We start from the raw sequence: 24,475 nt of genomic DNA on the forward strand, positions 1-24,475 counted from the left end.
ACTTGGTGCTGTCACAACCAGCCAGGCACTGGAGTAGAGAGGAGTCCCGCTCCTGTCTGAGGCAGAATTCGAGGCAGAATTTGAGGCAGAATTCGAGGCAGTGTGAGCCGTGCTCGGCCGCATCAGGCGGCCGGGTCAAACAGCTTGGCAGGGACACGCACCGGCTCCGGGTGCTATAGGATAATCCTGGAGTGCTGCCCAGCACTCCTGCTCCTGCTCTCATAATCACATACAAATTATCTGCCTCTAATGAAACGTTCATGGCTGTGTGTGGAATACTGTTGCGTGCCTAATGCCTATCTTCAGGTGCGTAATTAATTGCTCTGCAAGGCATTTTAAGGTGGGGGAAGAACAGCTCAGCGTAAATGCTGATCCAACAGTCTATGAGGCCAGTGGACTAGAACAGGAAGGCCTCCGAGAGCAGGAGCTTTCAGCTACGGCCCCTGCTATCATTATGCAGAGGACTAATTAGGATATTATTTGTTACCATTTGGAGCAACAGCTTCTGAGTTTGGGTAGAGGTGAGCACTAATCAGCTGCTGAAATCTAAACTGATTATGTCTGAAGTGTCGACAGATGCAGAACTCCCTGAATGAAGAATGAACATGTGTCAGCTTTTTGAGACAAGCTAGGGGAATACTTGTTTAACAGAAAAAAAAAAAAAGGCACATTATTTAATACTGGGCAACAATCATGCACAAATAGAATGAATCATATGGAGAACAGCGGGATAGAACGTACCAGTCTAACACAAAAATAATTATGTCAAATGTCCTTTCTCTTCTCAACGTAACTGAACTCTTTTCCCACTGATGCTATTCTCTTAATTGAGTTGTCAGTGGTAAGAGAGGGACAAAAAAAGGCCAAACCTCCCAGACTTGTCAACAAAGCATCCTGGTTCACTGCTCTCTAGAATGTACATCAACACTGTTGTTTAAACAAGCATTATAAACGAGTTCTCCATTCCTCAAACACTTATCTCAAATCCTTCCCCGACCCCAAAATGATCTGCGCACATTTTCACATAGTAGCCTACCTCTACCCAGTATTATCCGCACACAACAAAACAGCAATCTTTGCCCTAAGAAATTAAGAGGGGAATTTCATAGTAATACTTCCATTCCCGCTCCAAGGCAGTGCAGAAGTAGTAGAAAGATCGTAGTTTTAACCAGGACAGACATGTTGGCAGCCAGGGAGGACTGCCTCATTTGGAAGGCCGTAAAAATTTTTCAGATTTTGCCAGAGGGACACTCCATCCAGTTTTCAAAATGTCATGGGACTGAAAGGGAATAAAACCCAACCAGTTTCCTTTGATCTTCTCCCCGAGAGCAGTGGGGTCTCATTCAATGTATTTAGTAGAGTCAGGACTGAACAGTTCAACCTCTAAGAGGAATAAGCATCAACACTGCACTGCATACAAGTTATGCAAACACATTAGTATTTACAGAACTGAGCCTTCAAAGACAAGATTTGAGAAGCAAAAAGAACAGAGGGATACAAAATCCAAAGTGGCACATTTCAGCATAATCACCTGCTCACACAATTACCAGACACAAGACAAAGCAGTCGCAGTCATCACACTCATTGCATTAAACAACTTGCACACTTATCCCTGTCTGCACTTTGCTGGACCACATGGCTAAAAATGTGCAACAGTTCCAAATATTCTGTAATATGATGAATTATAAAGACACTGCAAAAGCATCTAAACTACATAAGGTGCTGAGCATATATATGGAAAGAGACAGCCCATATCCCAAAAAGCTTTAATCCTCCTGAAAATTAAAATCCAAACAAACGTGTGGGTTTGAAATGTCATTGTTTAGCACCAGCCAATGAGATATTCCAGTCTGAGTTTCTGAACCATCTGGTAAAGCATCACAACAGCTTTAAGCATCCAAGGATCTGTCAGGGGCTTTAGTTTAGAAATACTAATAATCCCATCATGTGCAGCTTCTGCTGAATGGAAGATATACCTACTCAATGATTTACTCCCCACTCCTTTACCCAACCGCACAAGGGAGAATCAGCCTGAACAAGACCTGTTGACATCTCTTCATCTGAAAGCAGCACTGCTCAAATTATTTGAGAACTATCACCCAGAATCCCAGTCCTTTAGCTTACAAGTCACACTGAAGACCTTTTGTGGGTCAAAAGGGAAGAACAATTTCCAGGAAAAGCATTAAGGAAGTACTTTGCTTTGAACTACTTATTTCTCCAAATTTCATGTTAGCAATTTCTTCCTTTCTTACCATTTACCTTGACTTTTATAGGTGACATTGGGGTCAAGGAAAAAAAAAATAGGGAGGCAGCTTCATTAAACACATTTAACAGCTCTACACAACCCACAAAGCAAGAAACACTGGTCTGATGGAATGAACTCGTGTGAGGCTTGGTTGCTGTCTCATTGACTGGGCCACTTGGACCAACTCTTCCAATGTCCAACTCCACGAATTCCTGATCCCCTCAGACACGGTCTAGCAATCTCTGCCGTCTCTAAAAGTCAGGCCTACAACATCCTGAGGGAGGCATTCCAAAGAGACAGGTGGCTCCTGCTAAGAGAGAGGAAGCTCTTCTTCCACCTCCAGTCTCTGAAGGTTCAGAGAATGATGCCTGTCCATCACTGAAGAGGGTTTTGAAAGCTTGGCATAAAATACCCTTTTGGAAACGTATCCATTACCTGAGGGTACTAATAAGGGGGTTTGGATTTTTTTTCCTTTTGATTCCAATAGGACACCTCTACAAGCATGAAGTTGAACTACCAGTTTAGGACCGTTGGTCCCAACACACGGCTTGTGGTCAATGTCTTGCACATGGGAGACTTTGATAAAGTTAACAGAAATAGAAAAATGAGGTAACACAGATGCCTGAATGCAGCACATTTCAAGTGCTGTTATTGCCCACAGGCTGAGAGCAGCTGCTGACTGTTTTCTAGACCAGCAGTTTGCAGTCACTAGAACATGGGATACTCCTAGGGAGGCACACACACACAAAGGAAGAAATTAAAAGCTGTTATTAAATACTCTTATATTCGCTCAATGAGACCCATATGCTAGATGGCATTCAGTCTGGAAATTAGAAAAAAAAATTGAAAACGAGTACTTTTTAGAAGAAACCAGCCTTTGAAAATAGCCTCACTAGAAAGGCACTCTAAGCTCAATACACAGACTCTTCAGGGAAGTTGTTTAAAAATGCTTTGTACACAGCCAATTAACTCTAACTTATTGATTGAGATGGCATCTCTTAATTGTTTGGTTTGTTAAATATTTCTCTTTGAAGAATTTTCTTTCCAAAAAGCCACTTACACCACTTTCTGTAACTTGCCACTCAAGCTATCAGTGGACACATAAGAGTTATATACATGGTGATGAGCTTTTAGCAGTTAAAGAAACCAACAGCAACAACAATAAGAAAAAAAGTGGTTTGTCTTTGAAAACCGCACTGGAAAATAACCACTTACAGGTAATTCTAAATAGGGACTTGTGAAGTAAAGACAAATGCAACCGAGAGCTAATAAAGCCCTATCTGTTAAACTCGGCATCCTGTGAGCTGATACTGGGCTTTTAGCACTCACTGTTCTGCAAACCACTGGAAAAAAAAAGGTAATGGGTAAAACAAAAAGATGTGATAAAGTCTTCCTATTTCGCTGAAAAGCCACATGTCATAGGCATGAACTCTTCAGCAAACCATTGCAGAAAAAGGTCAGCTGTCAATCAGCTGCTGCTTCTGTATCACAATTTGATGGAAAAGAGGAAAATAAAAGGTATTTTCAAAATTAAGCGTTAGCGACGTACAAAAGCATTAATCAGTATGAAGACCAAAGCAGTGAAGCCAGTTACAAAGTATTGAAATAAGAGGAGCCAAAACCCATTAAGTATCAGTCCTTGCTAAACTCATATGCTACCAGCATCTGAGCAAGAGGGAGAGTTTTAAGTAAATGAAGGACTATTCTTTATTGAAAGTACCCAGTATAGGTCCTGGCCTTACAGAAAAAAAACTCAAATTCACCAGACAAGAAGTCAATGCTGAATGAAAATCTAGTGAACACAATTGACAAGATCTTTCTTTTGTTGGCATCTGGGTCTTTTCCTATTAGCATCCAACTTTGCAGTGAGAGGCAAGTGTCCCCACAGTCAAGCCATGTGTGAAAGCTCCTTCCATACTGGATCACAGTGAGAGAATTTACCATGACAATAACCTTGGATTATTCTAGAGCAATTTACAGAGGTGAGAATCAGTGTTTGGCTTCTCAGTGTCCAGTTTTGTTCATCACCAGCTCACCCACACTCCCTGTCTGCAAACACTAAAACACATGTATGATTCTAGCCATGTGGGTATTCCCAAATAAGCCAAGGCACACACGTACCAAATCACAAAACTCACACTTTACACTTGTTAGACCTGTGGACGTAACCTGAGATGATCAAATCTCAAAAGCAAAGGTGTGATTAAGACTGTTTCTTCTCCCTCTCAAAGCTGAAGAGGCTGGTGACCATCCCAAAATTGGATGTTCTCAAAGGAAAAAAAGGCATATCTGAGTTACCCATACCATGCTTTTTTGGGGGCAGATGAAAAGAGGGAATTTAGACCTAAACAACTATGATGGGTGTAAAAAACAACTCTGTCATGAACAAATGCCCCTTTTTTCAACCAACAGCAGAGCTGGCTAAAAATAATAGTAATTTAAACTGAAATGGAAAAATGAGATTTTTTTTTATTAGAAATGATTTTTCAACAAAAGTAAAAGACACGGAAATGTAATATTAGATGTACTCCGTGTTTTGTGGCTCTTGCTACAGCAATAGCATCTCCCTGCTCCATCCACAATTTTCCTTGCAAGATCAAAACCAGGCTGACCCAGCACCTCACCCCATATAATTTATTCCTCCACAAAGAAACATTAATAATACTCCCACTCTTCCTCGCTCAGCTACTATTTATCAGTTATAATCACCCTCACTCCTAGATAAAGTATGTTTCCAGCTCTCTACATCAGGGGATAACTTACAGCAGCAATTCAAAAATGTGTTTGCCCAGCTAGGGAGAATTCAGAGCAAAAAGGGAAGTCCTGCAGGATGTGCTGGTCTCTGATAGCCAAACCTCTGAACTGTTACATGAAGAGCCAAGTCTGAACGAGGAAAAGGAAATGTACACATACAACGACTTTGCACTTCTATAATACTTCCTTCTCCACTATTCTCTACAGAGGAACAAGGCATGAATCTTCATCATCCCCATCTAGCAGGGATGAAACCCTGGCAGAGGAGAGGGAGAATTTCCCCAAGATAAAAGGGGTACTTTTGGTGGGAAAGCAAAGTTTGCACTAAAAAGTGTTACTGGCTCTCAGGATGCTGCTAATACCATCAGCCCTGTTTTTCCTGACAGAAGAGTCTCACCATGGAACTGCTTCTCCAACACAACAAAGGGCATTGAACTTGGAGTTCAGGGAAGCAGGAGGAGGGGGGTGGAGAAGGGGAAACCGGCAGAGTTTCAAATCTTTGGTGTGTATTTATAATGTTGTAGAGAAACTGCATTTCAGGATGGAATGATTATTGATTTCTTAATGGATTACTGCTGCACAAATTTACACTCCCCCCCAAAAACATCAATCTTAGGATAATAATTATAAACCTATCACAGTGTATAGAGCATTCTGACTGAGTAGAAACTTATCGCTATCTGCCGGGAAATGGTCAGTTTTCTAATTTCTCCCACTCCAACCACATTACTGCATGGCAAGGAGCTACTGAAAAATACATGCTATTATAAAACAAAGTTTGTAATAGCCACAGGACATACCTCCAGTCAACTTTCATTAAACGGACTCTTTTAAACTACTGCCCTTAAGACAGTGCCTGATCCATTAGTGAACAAGTTAATTAGCTATTAAAATCCTTTTATGTTATTTTTCTCATTGTAATGAAGCACCCAGCATTGAGTGAGACTCCTTAATGGGCAACATACATTCACAAACCCACACACCCTCACTTTTTCTGCTTATCAGCCTACAGTCAAATGTTTCTGTAGCTAAGTAATTTTTTAGCAAAGGCATCCATAGAACAGCTTTGCTACAAGCAGCATCATGTTGCAAAAATGACTGAAATACCACCAAGACTCCCCTTAACTTCAGCAAGTGTCAGACCAAATCACTGGAGATGGGGCACTATGGAAATTTAAAAATCATTCCGAACCAAAAAGCCCAGTACCCCAAAGTTTGTGCAAGGTGCAGGAGTGTCGAAGATTCAAGTCTGTCTGTGTTCAGTGGCTCCCACTCATACCACCAGCACTGTCTAACTAAAGGTGTTACATGAGGTTACAGTCCAAATGTGAGCTGTGAGATAAAGGCAACCTGTGAAAGGGCTGGTTGTGAACCCAGCACCTCTGCAAGAGGCAACCACCCTTTGCACTGGGTCAGAGGCAGCAGAAAAGCCAACTGCCTGCCTTGCTGAGCACACAGTTATGACCTGTGTGAGGTATCAGTGCAGCTCAGAGTGCCTTTGTCTCTGCAGAAGCAGAAAAAGAGCCAGGAGCTCCCATCCCTGCTCAGACACCACCCTCTCACTGTGTGAGACCATGCACTAAACTGGATCAGCAAATCGATCCAAGCTAAAAATACTCCTTTTTGTTATTTGGCTTTTCTTTTTCAGAAGAAAATGCTGGCACTGCCACAGAGAACAAGGAATGCTGGACTCTGCTTTGAGTACTTGTCTCAGGAACATCATCTCAGCTAGAAGGGCATCTGGGGCACCTGCCAGTTATAACACCTTTAAACAGTCCTAACTAATGACAGCCCACACACCCACTGCAATTAAAACGTGTGCAGGTTAAAACCCTGCGCACAACAGATTGCCAAGCTCCTGCAGCACTGCTGAGCTGCAGATTGCTCCAGAGCAGAGCTGCAGTTACACCCTGCTCAACACCAATCCTGCCGTTCCCAGTGCTGGGCCTTGCTGGAAGCAGTGGTAATGGAACAGCTTGTACAAGCCAAGGGCTGGAATTGAAATGGAAAGCTGAGGTACTGCTTGCTTGTAATCTGGCTGTAGCCTTCCATGCCTAAAACGATTTCAAAAACAAATGCAGCCAGCTGATGCTCCCCCAGACAGTGCTTGTCACTACCTGCAGCTTGCCCCCATGATAGGGGTCTGCTCCACAAGTGGGTGGAATTAGAGAATCTTCCACAGAGTGCAGTGGGCTTTGGACAGGTCTTAAATTACTCATGAGGAAGCTTGCCAGCTACAGAGCACATGGATCAGCACCTTAACTCACATTTCTCTAAGAAGCTCTAATTTAGTTAGTGCAGCAACTTCTCCCCTTTTCCATAACCTACAATTCCATCTTTCCTCCTCCACCCCAGGAACTACTCATAGCTGCTGTAGGACAACAAGAGCATCTGCAAAAACCCTCAACTCAAAAGGTGGTTGCTGCAAAAAAAAAAACCAAAAACAAACAGCCAAAGCAAGCAGCATTCTCCAAGGAACACAGGCCACATAAAATTGAAGCAAAGGACCCAAAATTCAACACTTGCCATCAGCTTCAATTAGCAGCAAAGTGGGGTTTGGGAAAACAAGGGCCTCTTCAGAGCTGCTATAGGGCAAATATGAAATCCCAGAATTAAACACAAAATCCCCACATGCACATTAATATTCAGAGGCAATTACCTTTCAGCTTAAAGTCAGCCAACATGCATCTTACTACTGCAGCTCTTAAAGCAATCTTGTTTACAACTGGAAATGGATTACATTATCTCAGCTCCACCTATCCACATAATGCAGAGCAAACTGTCAAACATAAAATTACAAAATGGTTATTGTAAGGTATCCCCTTCAGCATAAAAATTAATTTGACCTATTTTATTACTAAATTATTACTCCCACACAAATTTTCTATCATAGATATCTATCAGCACTGACATTTATATTCCAGTGAGGCACTCTCAGATGCCTATTTTCTTCTTCTCCATCTCAAAGGTGTATTGAACAGATTTGATGTAAACAGCCTGCCAAGCTAGTTAAAATCTTTAAACTTTACACATACAATTAGACTGTGACAATAACCATTTGCTTAAAAAGAGAGAGAGAGAGAAAGGTTCCTACACAGAGTTTCAGATTCTGAAACAAAATGCTTCACAAATTAAAGGAATGATTAATCTAAATTTAAGAAGGACCTACAGATATTTTTACTACAGCTCTGGCAGGTTGTTCTGATTGTCACCAAGAGACATGATTTGACACAATGGCCCTGATTAAGAATGTGCTTAAGTCCTATTAAAGCCAATGGAAGTTAATCATCTGTTTAAGAGCTTTGCTAAATCAGGACCAGAACAGGAGACATTTCCAAAAAATCTGGGCCTAAACTGAACACACACTAATTAGCTGCACACACCAATTACATGATTATGGATGAAACACAGTTGTTTAGCATTTACAACAGCACACTTTGTGTGGAATCATTTAGAAATAAGGTCTAATTATCATTCCATAACAGGTCCCACAATGCATTATAACCCATATATAGCATATTAATTTTACTTAAAGGAATAGCTTGAAAAGGAAAAAGTGAAAGAAAAAAGCAGAAATCCTTCCAATAATATTAGTCCAAATTCTCAAGTGGATCAAGATCTGACCCTTTTGGAACTTCACTGTGTTCACAGGGAGAATGTCTTGCTCGGCCCAGTTTCCTTGTTGCTACATTTTGCTTACAGAAAATATTCACTCTTGCATTTCAAAATGCAACATTTGTACTCGATGCTGCCTAATGACTTAAGCCCTGCACTCAGAAAACAAACAAATTGGCATAGAACGGTATATCCAGGATAAAAAATACCAGCAAATTATTCCTAAAAAATATTTGTGCATACAACCCAGAAGTTGTTATAAGTTCATTTGTGAATTATATCAATCATTTGAGGTGTTTGACATTAGCCAGAACTGACAAGTCTCACGTTTATGTCCCTTACACTGACATTTATTAGTTTTTCTTAGCAGCAAGATTTTCAGATATGTGACTAAAAAAGTCTCTGCTTTCATTAAATTAAGAAAAAAAGGCATTCCCAAAGCCAGAGACTACTGAAAAGCCATGCTTCAGTGCAAAACACAGCTCAGGAATGAGAAGACCCATCGAGAGTTACAATTATTAAAGAAACACACATTAAAAATAAAAAAAAAAACAATAACTCGTGGTATGTAAGGCAATCTTGGGATTTAAAACTTGACTCATGATTGTGAAAGTTTGGAGCTGGCATGCCAACTTGGTGAGCCATCTGCTCACCAACAATTTATAAACGAGACTGCTGCCAAAGCCACCCGATTACTCAGTTCTAATATTAGTGATGTAACTAAAACATGCTTGAAGGGTTTTTCTCCCCATGGACCAGGAAGCACAAAAGAAAAAAAACCCTCCCAGAGAAATAGTTAAAAATAAAACAGGTAAAATGTATTTATTCTATATTCTCTTCAAGTCTGCTAAGAAGGAATATTAAAGATTAAGTCAATGCTTTAGTTCTGTAATTCTCTCTAAGTCAGAAGGAAAAAAAAATCAGTAGAGTGATTACAAATGATAGGACAAGGAGAATAAGAGAAAGGTTTGCGTTGGAAGAGACCTTAAAACCCATCTCATCCTGCCCCCTTCCATGGGCAGAGACACCTTGCACTCTCCCAGGTTGCTCCAAGCCCTCTCCAGCCTGGCCTTGGACACTGCCAGGGATCCAGGGTCAGTGACCGCTGCTCTGGGCACCCTGTGCCAGGGCCTCAGCACCCTCACAGTCAGAAATTTGTTCCTGATGTTCAATCTAACCCTGCTCTCTGGCACTGGGAAGCCATTCCCTTGTCCTGTCACTCCAGACCCTTGTAAATAGTCTCTCTCCATTTTTCTTGCCACAATTAGGTCATGCCAAAGCCTTCTCTTCTCCTGGCTGAACAATCCCAATTCTCTGAGCCTCGCCTCACAGAAGAGGTGTTCCATCTCTCTGATCAACTTGGTGGCCCTCCTGAATGATATATTCTGTACACAATGCCCATTTGTTAATGATTGAAGTGGTGGTTGGCTAGAATCAAACACGCTGTGCTCATCTCATAATAGCATTTAATGCATTTTGAAAACAGGGTAAAAAAAATAATCAAGAAATTGTGCATGTGGCTAGAAGGTGCGACTGCTGATTTTATTTGTGAAGCCAATTTTACCATTAGAACAGGGCAATTTGGGATAAAAACATTATCCTATTTAAACAAGTCCTTTCTTATTAAAATTCAACATTACAAATAGCAGCAAAACCATGCTGGAAGTTACTCCACAGTAAATAATCCTTGGGGCAAAAGATACTGAAATGAAACTGCATAGAAAATTACTCACTCAATCATTTTTAAAACGTTGAGTCACAATTCAGTTTTGTTGGCCTGAAACTCCAGATCTATCTCCATGGCAAGTGAGTAGCAAATCCCAAAGCACAGCCAGCATTCCCAGAGCTCAGGCACGAGGATGTGCTGCTGCAGGAGCAAAGCCAGCAGTGCACAATGTCCTACACCACCACTGCCTCCTGTGTCACCTCCTGCCCACAGAGGTCACTAAATAGTTTAACCACTGGCATCAGTGTGAGCACAATCAGGACATTTCCAAGTGCTCTGCAGGGGACACTAATTAGATTCAAAACACAGGCAGTCCTGGTGGCATTAATTAAGAGGACAATGACAGTGACAAGCACCGGGCTTCATTTCAGAACACCTTGCTCTATCACTGCCAAAAAGGAGTAGCTTTTAAATCTGCAGTTTGAAATTAAATGCATCATCATTACCCAATTACCATTCTAACTAGTTTCCTCAACAACAGATCGGCTTTATTTACAATTAATTTTGGTTAATGAGCTAGTTGTAATTTTATCTGACGGATAATGGGAGAGAATTAATAATTGCTTAATCCACACAAAATTTTGTTGTTCACATAGCACACAAAATTTTGACAAATATTTCTGAATTCCAGCCAACAACCACCAGCACATTTTCACCATCTGAAAGCAGCCAAAGCTCAGCAAATGTTACCATTTTACATTGTAGTAGGTTAAACTGTTTATATATATAATTAGAATTATTATTATAAACTACAGTCATAATTATAAATTGAAATTTCATCACTGACTCATAAGGAAGCTTTCCCCCTTCCAAAACACCTGGCCAGAACAATTGATTAAGGTCATCTCTTGGATGGTCTACAAAGATTTATTCCATCTATAGTTGCACAAGAAAATGCTGCAGAGACCCAATATGGAGAATAAGCTGCTCTGTGAACATTGGCTGTGTTGTCTATATCACACCTTTGTCTATTCCCCACCAGTGAACTTAAGCCTGGTTCCAAAGCCATTTTTAGCCCGGTCCTATTTATTTTTTTATATTAGCCTTTGGTTTTAAATGGTTTTAAGCCATCATCTTCCATTGCCACATCACCACCTTCTCTGAAAAATACTTTTCCCTTTCCAAATGCTGGGAAGGGCTGGGTTTGCCTCCAGCCAGTTCCATTCTCTTCTTCAGAGACAGCACAGCAGTCTCTGGCTGGGGCGCTGTCCACCAGACATAGCATCAAACCTAAGGATCTCCCTGCATCCAGTCATTAAGGAACCTTGGATAATTAGATGGCAATTATCATTCACATTTCTACTCTGAAAACACTTCTACTCTTTTTCCTAAGGCTCCATTGTTCTAGGCTGTTAAAAAGAACAGCCAGAGTTCTGGGGCAGGAATGGGCGAGCTGGGACACAGATAAAACATCCTGACATGAAGATGAGGAAGAACATTACAGAGCAGCACTATAGATGATTTCCTGGAATGCACTGCAGTTTGCTTTGGTTTTGAGTACATATGTGATATATATTTACTTGAGCAAAAAATCTCACTACTATTGATTTCTCTATAAATATTTAATGGTTACCAGTCAGAAGGTAAATTTAAGTAACAATAGCACTAATGACATTAAATGAATGGAGCACTTTAAAAGTGAGAAAAAAAGCAAACACTTCTTTCCAGCATTTTAGACCAAGAGCAGTAAGACAGCAACCTGAAACCATGTTAGATGCTGATAGCCTGACTCATGTCTGGTCTCACAGGCAGAGCAGAGAGGTGATTTTGCACAAACATCTCACCAAAAAGTAGGTTTTTCAAGCAGCAAACTTAGCAGAGACTGGCTTCCAACAACTTTTTCCCATGCATTTGACATTTGAAAAGGGCGGTGAAAGAGTTTTTCCTTCAGCCAAGGCACAATTCACATACCTCTTTCTCCTCTTCCTGGCTTCCTCATTTCATAAGAATTGCACTTTCCTAGTATTTTTCAAGCCTGTACTTCTCTGTTGTATGTGGCTGAAACCCTCTCTAAGTGCCTTCCATCTGTATTACTGCACTGCACATGTATAGACTTGTCAGCAACCAGGGCTGGACACATTTTCCTATATTTTTCTCTGGCTGCCGACCTTCTCTACTTGATCTTAGGTAATTTGGGGGCAGCTGATGGGTCATAGCATTTAGACTATGAGAACACTCTGGGATTCACATGTAGGTACGTGGGATTTTAGAAAAATAAATTGTGCAGTTCGTAGAATACAAATTTAAAAGAAGGCCAAGAATAAACTCACAGAGCTCTCAGTCTGCTAACATTATGTACTGCTTGACCCTTACATACACAACCAGCACAACATTCTTCTGAACTCTTGAGAGCTACCTATACTCTGACAATTTGCAGTCACATACACAAGTTATGAAGCTGACTGCCTCCCACCTACGAGCTGAATTCTTCTAAGATTATTTTCCCTACTTTTTCTCTACCTCTTCAGCCTAAAATTTTGTCCACTAATTTGTATCTCTTCAACTGGTATCCTTTGTAAAGCTCTTAAAACTGAAAAAGCATGATATAACAAGGAAATATTGTGATATTACTTAGATTATGCAAAGGATAATACACTACAGTGATAGAGAGAGAGGCCTGTGTATTTAAGGTAGGGAGACATTTTCAAACAGGGGGTTTCAAGTAAAGCTGATACCCCAGATTGTTCCACACAGCTGCACGGAGATGTGTTAGACTCACCCAGGAACTACCTGGGCTGGTAACAAGGTCAAAACAACTGGTAAGGTTGACCCAATTTTGGGAGATTAAACTGTAAAACTATTACTTACAACTGCATTTAGGACGTGCCTAAATCTGAGAGGTGATGAGGATTAAGGCACTGAGTAAATTTAAGGCCCAATGGTATATTCTGAAATATTTCTGTACTCAGGCAGACTCTCCAGGGCTGCAGGAGAGAAGCCCATCACCACGACAGCGCACATGCAATATAATGCCTGTACCTAGGAACGAACAATTAAAAGCAGTATGCAAAACTGCTAATTAATAAGATTTATTCTCCTTCAGGGGCCGTTATCTTGACAAGGCAAACCCTGCAGGATATCAATTTCTCAAGAAATAAGATTAAAAACCGAACGCCATTTTATTTTTTTGCCTGAGCTGTCTCCCTCTATCACGGACCTGGCTGCTAACCAGAACAAGGTCTTCAGTCTACTGCCACTCTTTACTGGAAGCGAGAACAGCTACTCTTCCTCAAATGAATAAACCTCATATCTCTTCTGGGTAAAGATACTTGCTGTTCTCATACAGAAATAAGCAATTTCTTTCATTTTCAAAAGAAGGGAACTTGCACCATCCTGTTTGCTGCTCCTTGGACTAAAGCAGGTCTTTAATTCACGTTGCTGAAGTTTAAGTGATGCACAGATAGAATTACCAAAAAGTCACTCAGTTTGTGTTTTATGGCTAGACAATTACCTAAACAAGCAACTTTGCTTGCAAAAGGAATAATAAAATGTCCAAAAGCTGAGTTGATGTCTAGAAAAGATTAGGTATGAATTCTCACAGAATTGCACACAGGCATTCCCAAATCAAAGAGTAATTATGAGAAAAATTACCATGGACTTGAGCATATCACAGGGCTCTGCAGCCAGCATTTTGTGCCACTCACCAGCATCAGTTTTCACGGACTGAGAGAACACATGCCCCTTGAGAAAAACCAGGACTGCATCACTTTCTTCTGATGGGAGGCTTTAAAGGCTGGGGGGGAATGCAAGGAAAACACCACTAAAAAGAAGAAAACTGAGAAAACTCCAGCCTGGTGCTGAAGTTCACAGCACAGATACCTTTAGTTTTGTTCAAGTGGATGAACAGAGGGGATAAACAAGAAAACCCCCCATGGAAATGTAAGGCTTTGTCATGAGTGCGGTTTAACGGCCAACGGAGCATCTCTCCCGTAAGCCCTGCCCAGATCTTCCATTTGCTGCAGAGGAAACCCAGCCCACCTCACGTCCTCACACGAGAAGGTTTGTAACAAAAAAAGATGGTAGTGGGACAGGCAACAAGGTGAACGGATAAACAAGGTTCATCTTCAGGATTTCCTACCTCCTTTGAAAAACATTTGAGACATCCAACCGCCAGGACAAAGGGCCTGACAACAGCAGCACCAAGGTGTGGCTGGATCTTCTACCCCACTCATGAAGTTTCAGGGTGGACAGTAGCACCAAGTCCCCCAAAGGGTTCTCCAAGCCACAGACAGGGTAGGGACCTGAATATTCACACTGATCTTCCCCTTCTCTCTCCCCTACTGCAGTGACTACACCTGTGCCCAGAGCAACCTCACAGGAGGTAGGTACCAACACCACAGCAGGAAAAGAGGCTAGAAAAAACCAGTCCGTACAGCTTCTCCAAGTAACATGAAACCATGGTGGGGAGAGCAGACAGGTCTGCAGTGAATCAGACTGCCTGGCTCATGCCTTGTCTAAAACCCACAGTCTGCTAAGAAGAGGGTCTCCTACCTGTGTAGGAGAATGATACACTTTAACTCTTCTTTTTTTTTTTTTTACTACCAGCTGGTAGACACACAGATATTCACACCATCCACACTGGGGGTGGGAGCATGGTTTGGCCCTAGGACTGACCTCCCCCCATATGTCGCAGCACATGCCACAGATGAGACGGCCACAACACACAGAGCATCACCACAATTTCAGAAGGCTTTAAGCATTTGCCCATACACAGGAACACCTCACCTCTTCAGAAGGCTTCGGGCACCTGCCCGCACACAGTAACACCAGGACACCTCAGGAGGCTGCAAGCATCTGCCCTTCTTGTTCTTCAGCCCAGCCTTTTATCCCCTCCTGTTGATGCACTGCACCTGTGTGCCCTCTGTTCCCTTTGGTGGTTGCTCAGTGCCCCTGGGCACTCCATGGCTCGTTCCCTTCAATAGCATTCACCTGTCCTGCACAGCTGTGCCCAGTGGGAAAGAGGCTGGGCCCAGCCCCACTCCAAATCACCACAAACTCTGTGCCTACACCCATACCTGAGAGGACACAGGGATCTGACCACCAGCCTGAGCTTCACCAAGGGGAAGACCAAGAACCCTGTGACCTCTCTGGGCAGGACAAACACAGAGAAACCATGAGCTAAAGGAGCTCATACAACGCACACAGAGCCCACTACCTCTGTGGTGCTATGCCTTGGCCACACAGTGTTACAGGAATAAACCCCCAAACTGGAAAGATTTTTTAAAAATAAGAGGCAGAGCGAGAGCAGAAGTCAGTTAAAAAACCCAAAAAAGACTTTCTAATTCACAGAAGTTGACATGACCTATCAGCATAGAAGTGAGGGGGATCAATCAAGCCCATGCTTTTCCAGGAACAGTGCGTGCTGTTTTACGGTACTTTCCAATGTAACACCTGTAACAGCACTTGCAGGTGACCCTGCCAGCCAGGGCTGTGCTCAGAGCTGGAGCTTCTGCCAGCATCTCTCTGCCTGTGAGGGATTACAGTTCTTCAAAGCCACAGGCTGACACAGCAGTGCCAGCAGAAGCCGGTAATGTAGACCTGGCTCCAGATCAAGGGCACATTTTACTGGGCAGTGTGAACAGGGGCTCATCCACACACAGACCTGGCAACGCTCAGTGGTGTAGGAAGAGTTAAAATTCCACACATACACCACAACAGGGTACTTTAGGACCACCACAATTATTCCTGAGCAGGACAGGAAATAAGCTGCACTGGTATTAAGGTACTTCTGAATGCATCTCATTGTGGGGCTGCAAAAATTAAATGCAAAATAACCCCTAAGCAAAAAGATATTGTAAAAACATCCTACTTTTGACAAAGGCTAACATGTACCATCCAAGTCTCCATCCTAAGTGATCTACAGCTTCTGTGATTCAGAAAATAAAAGCCAAGAGGGAAAAAAAAAAAGCACAGAAACATGAAGGGACTCCCTACAATGACCAGAATCTGGAGAAAAACTGGGCCTCTAGTGACCTAGCCCAGAGCCATATCTGTCATGTTCATTGCTTCTCAGTGATAATCCAGCTCTGCTTCCTTCTATTGGGATGCAGCAGTCCACTGCCTGGATCCCAAACCAGCACCCACTACCCTAGGGAAGGGACAGCATGCTGTGACACGTGCTCCTCACCTGGGCTGGTAACAGGTCTTGATACTACACGGAGCAGTGGCTCAGCCTTCTCTTCAATTTTTTACAGAATTTCAGAACAGGTCAATTTTAAACCTGTTTCAAGGTGAGTTCTTCAAGGATTTTCATTCACTGGGATTACTGAAGCAAAAGGCAGAAAAGGAGGCTCTGCCTTTTCCTCCCAGATAGAATGGCATCACTCTTTCAGGGTGCCCTCTTGGTACTGGAAGGATGAGGACTGCTTACCCTCAGTAGTGCACAAAGGTAGCACAGGTATCTGCTTTTCCACCTCTAAAACTTAGTCCTGCCAACCATCACTTAGCTGAAGGACTAGACAGAGCCTGTGGCCCACAGGAACTGGAAATAAGCCTTTGAACCAATTTCCCGAGAGAATATATCCATTGATTTCAACAGAAGCAGCACCTTCCCCCAGATTCAGAGATGGGAAACACAGAACATTCTCCTCCAGCAGGTATCTTGTCATCCAGCTGCCATCAAAGTGTCATATTTCATGGGAGATGAGGATTGCTCTTTTTGTTGGCATGTCAGAAAAGGAACTGAAATTCCAGAAGCAAACATTGAAAATTTGCTGACTACAAAGCTAGCAAGAGCACAGTGTTGTAACAGGGTGTGTACCAGGGAAAGTTAACTGAACCTGACAGTCCAAGAGAATAACAGAAGCTTCCCAAGGAAGGTGTGTGCTGCAACAAAGCCCTGGCAGATGACCTTTCAAGGGACTTCCATCAGAATGAATAAAAACCTATTTAATGAGATTAACTGATCATTTCACTCCACCCTCGTTATAACACTCACTGAGAGGGAGGAATGTTTTTGCAGCTGAGTATGTGGCTCCATAGGGAATGCCAGGACTCTCACAGAAGACAGGAAAAACACACAGGGGAGCCCTTCACCATTGCAGTGTGGGTTACAGATACTCAAACACCAACTCATTTCAGTGGCTACTCTGGGCTGGTTTACACAGAGTTCCTACCAGAGGAACTATTTCATGATTTTAACCACACCAGTGTGAAAAATCTGAGCTGATGTGGATAAAGCTATAACAATTCAAGGTACATCCCAGGAAATGCTTAATTTCCAGTTAACCCTTTCCTCTGTTTGGGTTGTAGTTTTTTTTCAAGAAACACCGTGTAACACTACTTTGCAGAGCTTTGGTTTCTTAGGTTTGGAAAACCCTTCTATTTCTGTTCAAATCCTGATGATTGCCTTTCCATTTAATATTTTTTCTTCTCAAACTCCAAGAAAGCTAAATGGCTAAAACTTTGATTAGCACTACTGCCCTGGCAATTCCCAGGAAGTCTGAGGATAAAAGACGGAAGCAAAGACCGTGCTCTTGTAAGTGCCCAAGGAGCTCACTTCTTACAGTTCCCTGCCACACTTTATTGAGCTCATCCCTCATGTCTGAGCTCATCTTGGCAAAGTCCATCTTCACTGTCCTTCAACCTGCCAAACCACAGGTACATCTGTTTTGGGCATCACCGTGCAATTCCACAGCTGAGTGCTAAAAAATCAAAGTGTCAAGACTGCAAAGTCAGACACAAAGGACTAGAGGGCATCTCAAGTGACTGTCAAAAGTCCACCTCCCCGCACTGAGGCAGGAGATACCCAGACCAATAAATGCTGCCTACCGTACTCCTTAAAGGCTGCTGAGGAAAGAACATTCCTCAGCATCTCAAGGTGATCAGGTCCAAGTTTTTAGCACTTTCCAAGATATTTGGAAGAAAAGGAGACCTGAATCCCCAGTTCAGAGCACAGCAGTTTGGCTGCCAGAATTCTTCATGCCCCAGTGCACACATCAGGGGAGTGACTGCCTCAAAGCACTGATTCAGTCCCTCTCTGCAGCCCAGCCCGGCCAGCTTCAATCACCCTCCCTAAAGGAAAGCTTCCATCACCTCATCCTACTGAAAAGCCCACAACACATCCTGAGCCAGGAAAGAATCCCAGAGCAAGGCTCAGCCCCACATGCCTGGGAGTAAATTCTGGTGGTGATAAGTCTTGTTTGCCACGGAGCTGAGGCATGGAGCAACTTCTAACTTTAATCGGTTTCATTCCAACAGGAATGAAAATTCCAAAATCAGGCTCCAAAATTACATTTCTTTATCCCTATAGAAACACTAATACAGCTGTGGTACATGAAACTCTCAGCTCAGGACAACACAACTGTGACAAAACAGGAGTTCTATGACAACTCAGGCTTCAAAAATGAAAGTGATCAGGAAAGATTTGGGGCTTTGATGCCGCAAAAAAAAGTACAACCAACAGTCCACCCTGATCACTTGAAATATAGTATTGGCTACATTATAACGAAACCTTGCCCAAGTTCTCTTTAAACACCACAGCTGAAATCATCCCCACTTAGTGCTGCTGTCCCAATTAGTGATCTCGTCAGACAGCACAATTGTTCCCCACCACAGAGAAAATGCTATTGCCTCATTATTTCCAGCAGCAGAGTCAGCCGACATGGCTTATTCTCTTAATGAATTAATTCTCATAACTTACTAACGCTTCCAGCTACTATAAACACCTCCTGAAAGCATACCACAATTTTAATCGGTTTCAAACATCAGATGTTGGGTTTGATATTTATGATTGTTCTGACTCTGTTTCATTTAAGAGCTCCTTTTGTCTATGAAAGCAAAGATAAGAAAGTTAACTGGGACACCCACTGTCAAGCCTCTAATTTAAGGGGAAATTGCCTTTGTCGCTGACTGTCAGATGCTAATAGCTGCTGCTACTATTTTCCCTATGATACCAGGCCAGTGATCTTAGAGAAGTGTCCTTCATCCTATACAAAGCAATGATTGAGTCAACTAATTGAACAACTGTGCCCCTGCAGTTTCTAAAGCAGACATTCCTCTAAGTCCATTTTAACCTACAGGAAAAAAATATCTCTAATAACTGTAGTAAGAACTCAGTGTGGCATTGTGGGGAGGTGACTGGGAATTATTTCTTTTTAAAGCCTCTTTTATAAGGATTCCCCATTAGCCTTTAATTAGCATGCCAGTTCCTATTCGGAGGTTTCTGATCACTCACAGCCCAGTTCAGCACTCACGGACAGGAACAAGACAGACTCCCTTGAACTCTGTGGGGTCTGTGGGGGGGCTTAGGGCCATGCAGGGAACTCTGCAGTACCAACACAAAGTTAATTGAGCAAGCCTGTGACACCCAGCTCTGGCTGTCAGCCTTTGTAAGAGTTTTCCTACGGAAGATCAAAAGAAAATCTGGACTTCCAGATTTGGGGCTATGTAAATATATCATCTGTACTCAGCAGGTGTAACACTAATTCATCTTTTGCTGTAGAGAAAAGTGAGATGATCTATCAACCTCTTCGGTTTGACTATTTACATGTATTTTAAATCTTTGCTTACATAAAACTACAGTGAAGTATTTTAGAACAGAGCATCTGCCAACACACATGCAGTGCTCTGCTAAAGGCAGGTATATGTAAGATCATCAGTTAGCTATGACAGGTGATTTAGTGTGATTCATCTTTCAGGATCATCTCATTCACAAGGAAAATTGAGTGTCATCCTCGTCCATAACCCACAAATACCATCTAGATACTTGAAAATGACAATAGGTTAAAGGATGCAGCAGCCAAAATATTCGACCCAAACCCTTTTGGAATAGAACCTGAAAACATCAGTAATCCAGACAGAACTACTAACACAGATTGCCAGGGGCTAATGAACATAGAAAACTCTGTACCCAGCACATAATTTTGCTGTTGCTGGGAGAGCGCTACTCAGTCATTTCAGCACAGATCCAAGAAATTTCCTTCTTTTGGTGTTTCTCCTTCTGAGCCAGACACAAATTCCGACTAAATTAAGAGCTGTGGTTCAAAACAATTCAGTGGAAGGCGAGAACAAAGGTCAAAACTTGGATCTCTACCTTGCAGGTGCACATTCAGAGCACACAGCCAAAGAGGGTCATGCGCTTCTGGAAATGACTGGCAACCAATCCAGGAGTGAAATATTTGGGGTCTGCTCCCTGTATCACCTCCTCCACTCCCAAGTCCTACCCAGCCAGGAGGACATGCCTTGGGCTTTGCTGTAATGGCAGCCAACATCACTTAATCTGCAGCAACCCACTGGAAATCGAACCAGTCTGAAAAAGAACATGGCCACCGCCTCTACCTAAAACAATGGATGATGGGTCAATCCACTGGGAGCTACTAAATTCATATAAAATATTTCAAACAGTTATTCCACCTCTATCTTTCCTTTTACAATACCAAAAAAAAAAAAAAAACCAAACCCAAAAGAGTTTTTAAAAAGAGGTGCAGGCCCCTGAGTTACCACACCTTTAAAAGGATTTCCTGTGCCCCACAAAACAGGTGGAAAGCACTAAAGCCCAGCCCGGCGATTTAGCCTACACATGCCAGATTCAAGATTTGGCCAAAAACCTTAAATGAACCAATGTAACAGCTGCCACAAAATCTCACAACCTTTGATCAATATCTTCCGTGTTTAAGGCAGCACAAGCAGCCTCTCTGCAAAACAATCCTAAGCCTGCAAGGAGTAAATAAATTACAATAAATATAAGAAGCTTGAGTTTTGTTTGGCTTAGGAAACCCAGGCAGAACCCTTAATTTTTCAACAGCAGCACATCCTAATCTCAAAGCATTTGAGACACCTATGATAGGCCAAAAAACCCCTCTAAAAAAATTAAGATATTCACCAAGCCTGCAGATACATATGTGTTGCAAAGAACTAACGAAGTTTAAAAACCATTGAAAATGTTAACACAATGAACATGAAAATACTGAGTGTGTTAAAGCCTTTTGCATTACTTCATTCTAGATCTTTTTATTCCTAATTTGACTTTGGTTTTCAGTCTAGATTATAAAGAAGATTTAAAACACAGATACTTTTTCCCCTTCCAATGAAGCCTTCCCATTAATAAAAAGGAAACAAAGAAAATGAAGAAAGTGAGTAGTAAAACTTTTACAACATAATAAAGTATATCGGAATCCCAGTGCAGCACAATTGGAATTGTCTAAAGATGCTGAATTATGGGTGGTTGTCATATAAAGTTCAGCCCAGGGTATTAGAAATCATATTCTCCAGCAACATGTATATAATTGAGAGATCTTCATAATAACCCTCAGTTTAAAGGCTCATAAAACTGCGCTTTACCCGTAATTTGCAAGAGGAAAGGATTCTTAAAGGAAAGTAACATCTTTTTCTCAGAAAGACTCTGAAGGCTGTACATTTTTAAGCAAGCAACCCTAGAAGCTCTATCTTTCAGAGATTTTTGTAGGGCATTATACTAACTCTTGGTTTCAATAGATAAATATGTATCTGTAGAACTCACAAACCAGAAAGAAAACTAGTATCACATAGAGAGGAACACTAAGTATGTTGAAAGCAAAGCGCACTACATTTTTTCATGACCATAAGTGCAGAGGTTACATTAAGGTAAATATCTTGATGTAACACTGTAACCAACACTTAAACAAGGTATGGCACTCACACACATAGAAAATGAAGATTGTTGCTTTTATGAAATTGCATAAACTACAGTTACCCACCTCCCATATATAACAGGAGAATAATTCTATAAATATTATCAGCTCTTGACACTTACTGTGCAGACTCTCTAAACTCTCAGTTTCTATCCGACATTCTAAACCAAACTCCTTTCAGTTTGTTAAAATCAACTATAGTTTTGTAAATAAAATGTGTTTGTTTTCAAATAAAGCTACTTCAAGCTGTTTCAGGAAACAAAGTAAGTAATAGTAGTAATGATAATAACAATTTCTATTTGGATTTCAGAACCTGAGGAAACAAAACTAGCACATGTTAACCCTAGTGTTTTCCTACCTGGAGCAGGTACGGACCAGCTCTCAAATGCCACCTTGGGATAGTTCAGACTAGTAATGCCATTCATGTTTAGATGAGACACCAGCCCGAACAAGAACCAAAAAAAACAAAATCTTCCCTGTCCTCCTCTGTTATTAGCAATGCCAACAGCAGTGGCTAAGACCTGGTAAGCAAAGCAAGGACCAGGAGGACCAGACCAAGCCAAGCCAACCCTGAGCTAGAGAGAAACAGGCTTAAGAGGAGACTTACTGCCTGCCATGTGACAGGGGGAGGTGTGCTGCCCATTGGGAGTGCTAGAGGTGAGGTCGATGGCCATGCCGCAGTGCTCCCTCTCAGGCGAATAGTCATTGTCACCTGCCGGCACAACACAGGTCCCGTCAGTTTGTATCCCTTCTTCAGCACGGATATACAAACATGAAGAACCACGACCCGCTGGCCCCCTTCGCCCCTGCCCTTCCCTCCTTCACCAGCGGGGTCTTCCAGAGCCTGTCAGACCTCGACTCTCAGTTGCCCCAAGCAAGATTTGGCTGATTTTAAGAGCCCCCTCAAAGCTACTGCCTGAATAGCACCCTATTTATTACTCACACTCCTGCGGCAAACTTTGTCCCAGCTGTTGGTTTTAAGTAAGTTAAGATTACTTTTCCATTAGCAGACAGGGACAATCCAGGCTGGGCAAGGGAAGACTGGAATAGTAATTCACCATACAGACCTTCCCCCAAAAGCTCTGTGTTAACTGACTGTTAAACAAAGCACAACCCCACACACACAAAACAAGAGAAATACATAGGGAAAGGCATAAAAAAAGTTTTTGGCTGCAGTTTGAATTTCTGGAGAGGAACTTTCTCTAATTTGCAAAGTTTATTCACCCTCAGCAAATATTTAAACCTAGAGATAATCACCCATGCACCCATCCCCGTGCATTTCTCAGTCATACAGAGAATTTATATTTAAATGCTACTCATTCAGTGTCAATGCAGACACTGTACACAAGGAAGCTAAACTTTCAGGTTTCTGCATTATACAAAGGAGAGCAGGAAAAGAAAAGTAATTCAGAATAATCAAAATGACTACTTACATGTAATATATCCATCAACAGCCTCTGCTTCCATAGTCAAAGTGCAGTGCTGCAAGGCAGAAAAGTACACCCTCAGAGACGCCTGTCAGTATCAACCATTAAATGATTAAACTTACTTAAAGCCCTAAGTAGTTGCCCATTTTATTGCTGTTGCAACCACTGCCTAGAGAAAGACACAAGTGCACTGCATGTGCTCGTTTGCAAATCACTGAACTCTTCCTGTAAATTATGTGAGCAGACATGCAGCTGCCTCCTGGCCAGGTGGCACCTGGATCATCCTGGTCTGACCAAACCTCTCTCTCTGTGCGCCACTCACATTTTTGCCCGATCTGAGAGTTTTTTTCCTGACTTTCTTCTTGTTTCTTCAAGCTGGGATGGTAATGCTTTATCAGTTATCTGCTCTGTCTGCAGTCAGAAGAGACTTTGAGGATATGGATACTACTGACAATTGTTCTTTTCACACACACTACAAGACACTGCCTCCCGGTCTAAACAAAATAAACCCTCCCGTGTCCATTCCCCTTGGACACAGTTGTTCCAGCTTTGTCCCACACCTGTGTGTGCACACACACCTGTACACACACCTGTTCACTCTAACCCTATTTATTGGCCACAGCACAGGGCCAAACATCACAATTCATACTCCCAGATCACGCATTTTGTGGTGTGAAGCAATCTTAAAGTTTCTGGAAGCACTTTGCTGACACAGAACAAGCTATTACTTTCCCGAAACCCAAGTAACTGTATAGAATGACACCCCCTAGCTATCATTTGATATATATTGTGGGGGGGGAAGAAAAAAAAGGAGAGATCAATAATCATAACTATGTTCTTTTAAGTAGAAAAGTTAAGAATCTGACATGACCAGAGGAAAATTTTATTTCCTCTCTCCCTCCATGGCCTCTTTTTTTGCCTTTAGTTTCAAAACTCTCACTGCACCAGGCAGCTAAATTATTCACAATGAGCCATTTCTGTATTGATCGCCAAGTATATTTAGCCCTGGCTCCTGGAATTTCTCCATTACTTACTGGAAAACAGGCAGCTTCACTTCTTGTCTCCAAAACCACTTCCCTCCCCCTCCCTTAACCCTCTT

At 42.1% G+C, this 24,475-nt stretch overlaps 1 protein-coding gene across 3 annotated transcripts in view; it reads right to left on the reverse strand.

Annotated features, from left to right (window-relative positions):
- The window catches only part of IKZF2 (IKAROS family zinc finger 2), a 109,752-nt gene that overhangs the window by 83,151 nt on the left and 2,126 nt on the right, over positions 1-24,475 (reverse strand). For all 3 annotated transcript variants that reach the window (XM_031062778.1, XM_031062779.1, XM_005427959.2), the window contains exons 2-3: positions 23,383-23,431; positions 22,557-22,661 (exon numbers count right to left, since the gene is read on the reverse strand). In XM_031062778.1, coding sequence (XP_030918638.1) covers positions 22,557-22,661; positions 23,383-23,416 — 139 coding nt within the window. In that variant the 5' untranslated portion in view covers positions 23,417-23,431. The remainder of the gene's footprint in view (positions 1-22,556; positions 22,662-23,382; positions 23,432-24,475) is intronic.

This window comes from Geospiza fortis, unplaced genomic scaffold (assembly GCF_000277835.1).
Source record: "Geospiza fortis unplaced genomic scaffold, GeoFor_1.0 scaffold461, whole genome shotgun sequence".
NCBI lineage: Eukaryota > Metazoa > Chordata > Aves > Passeriformes > Thraupidae > Geospiza > Geospiza fortis.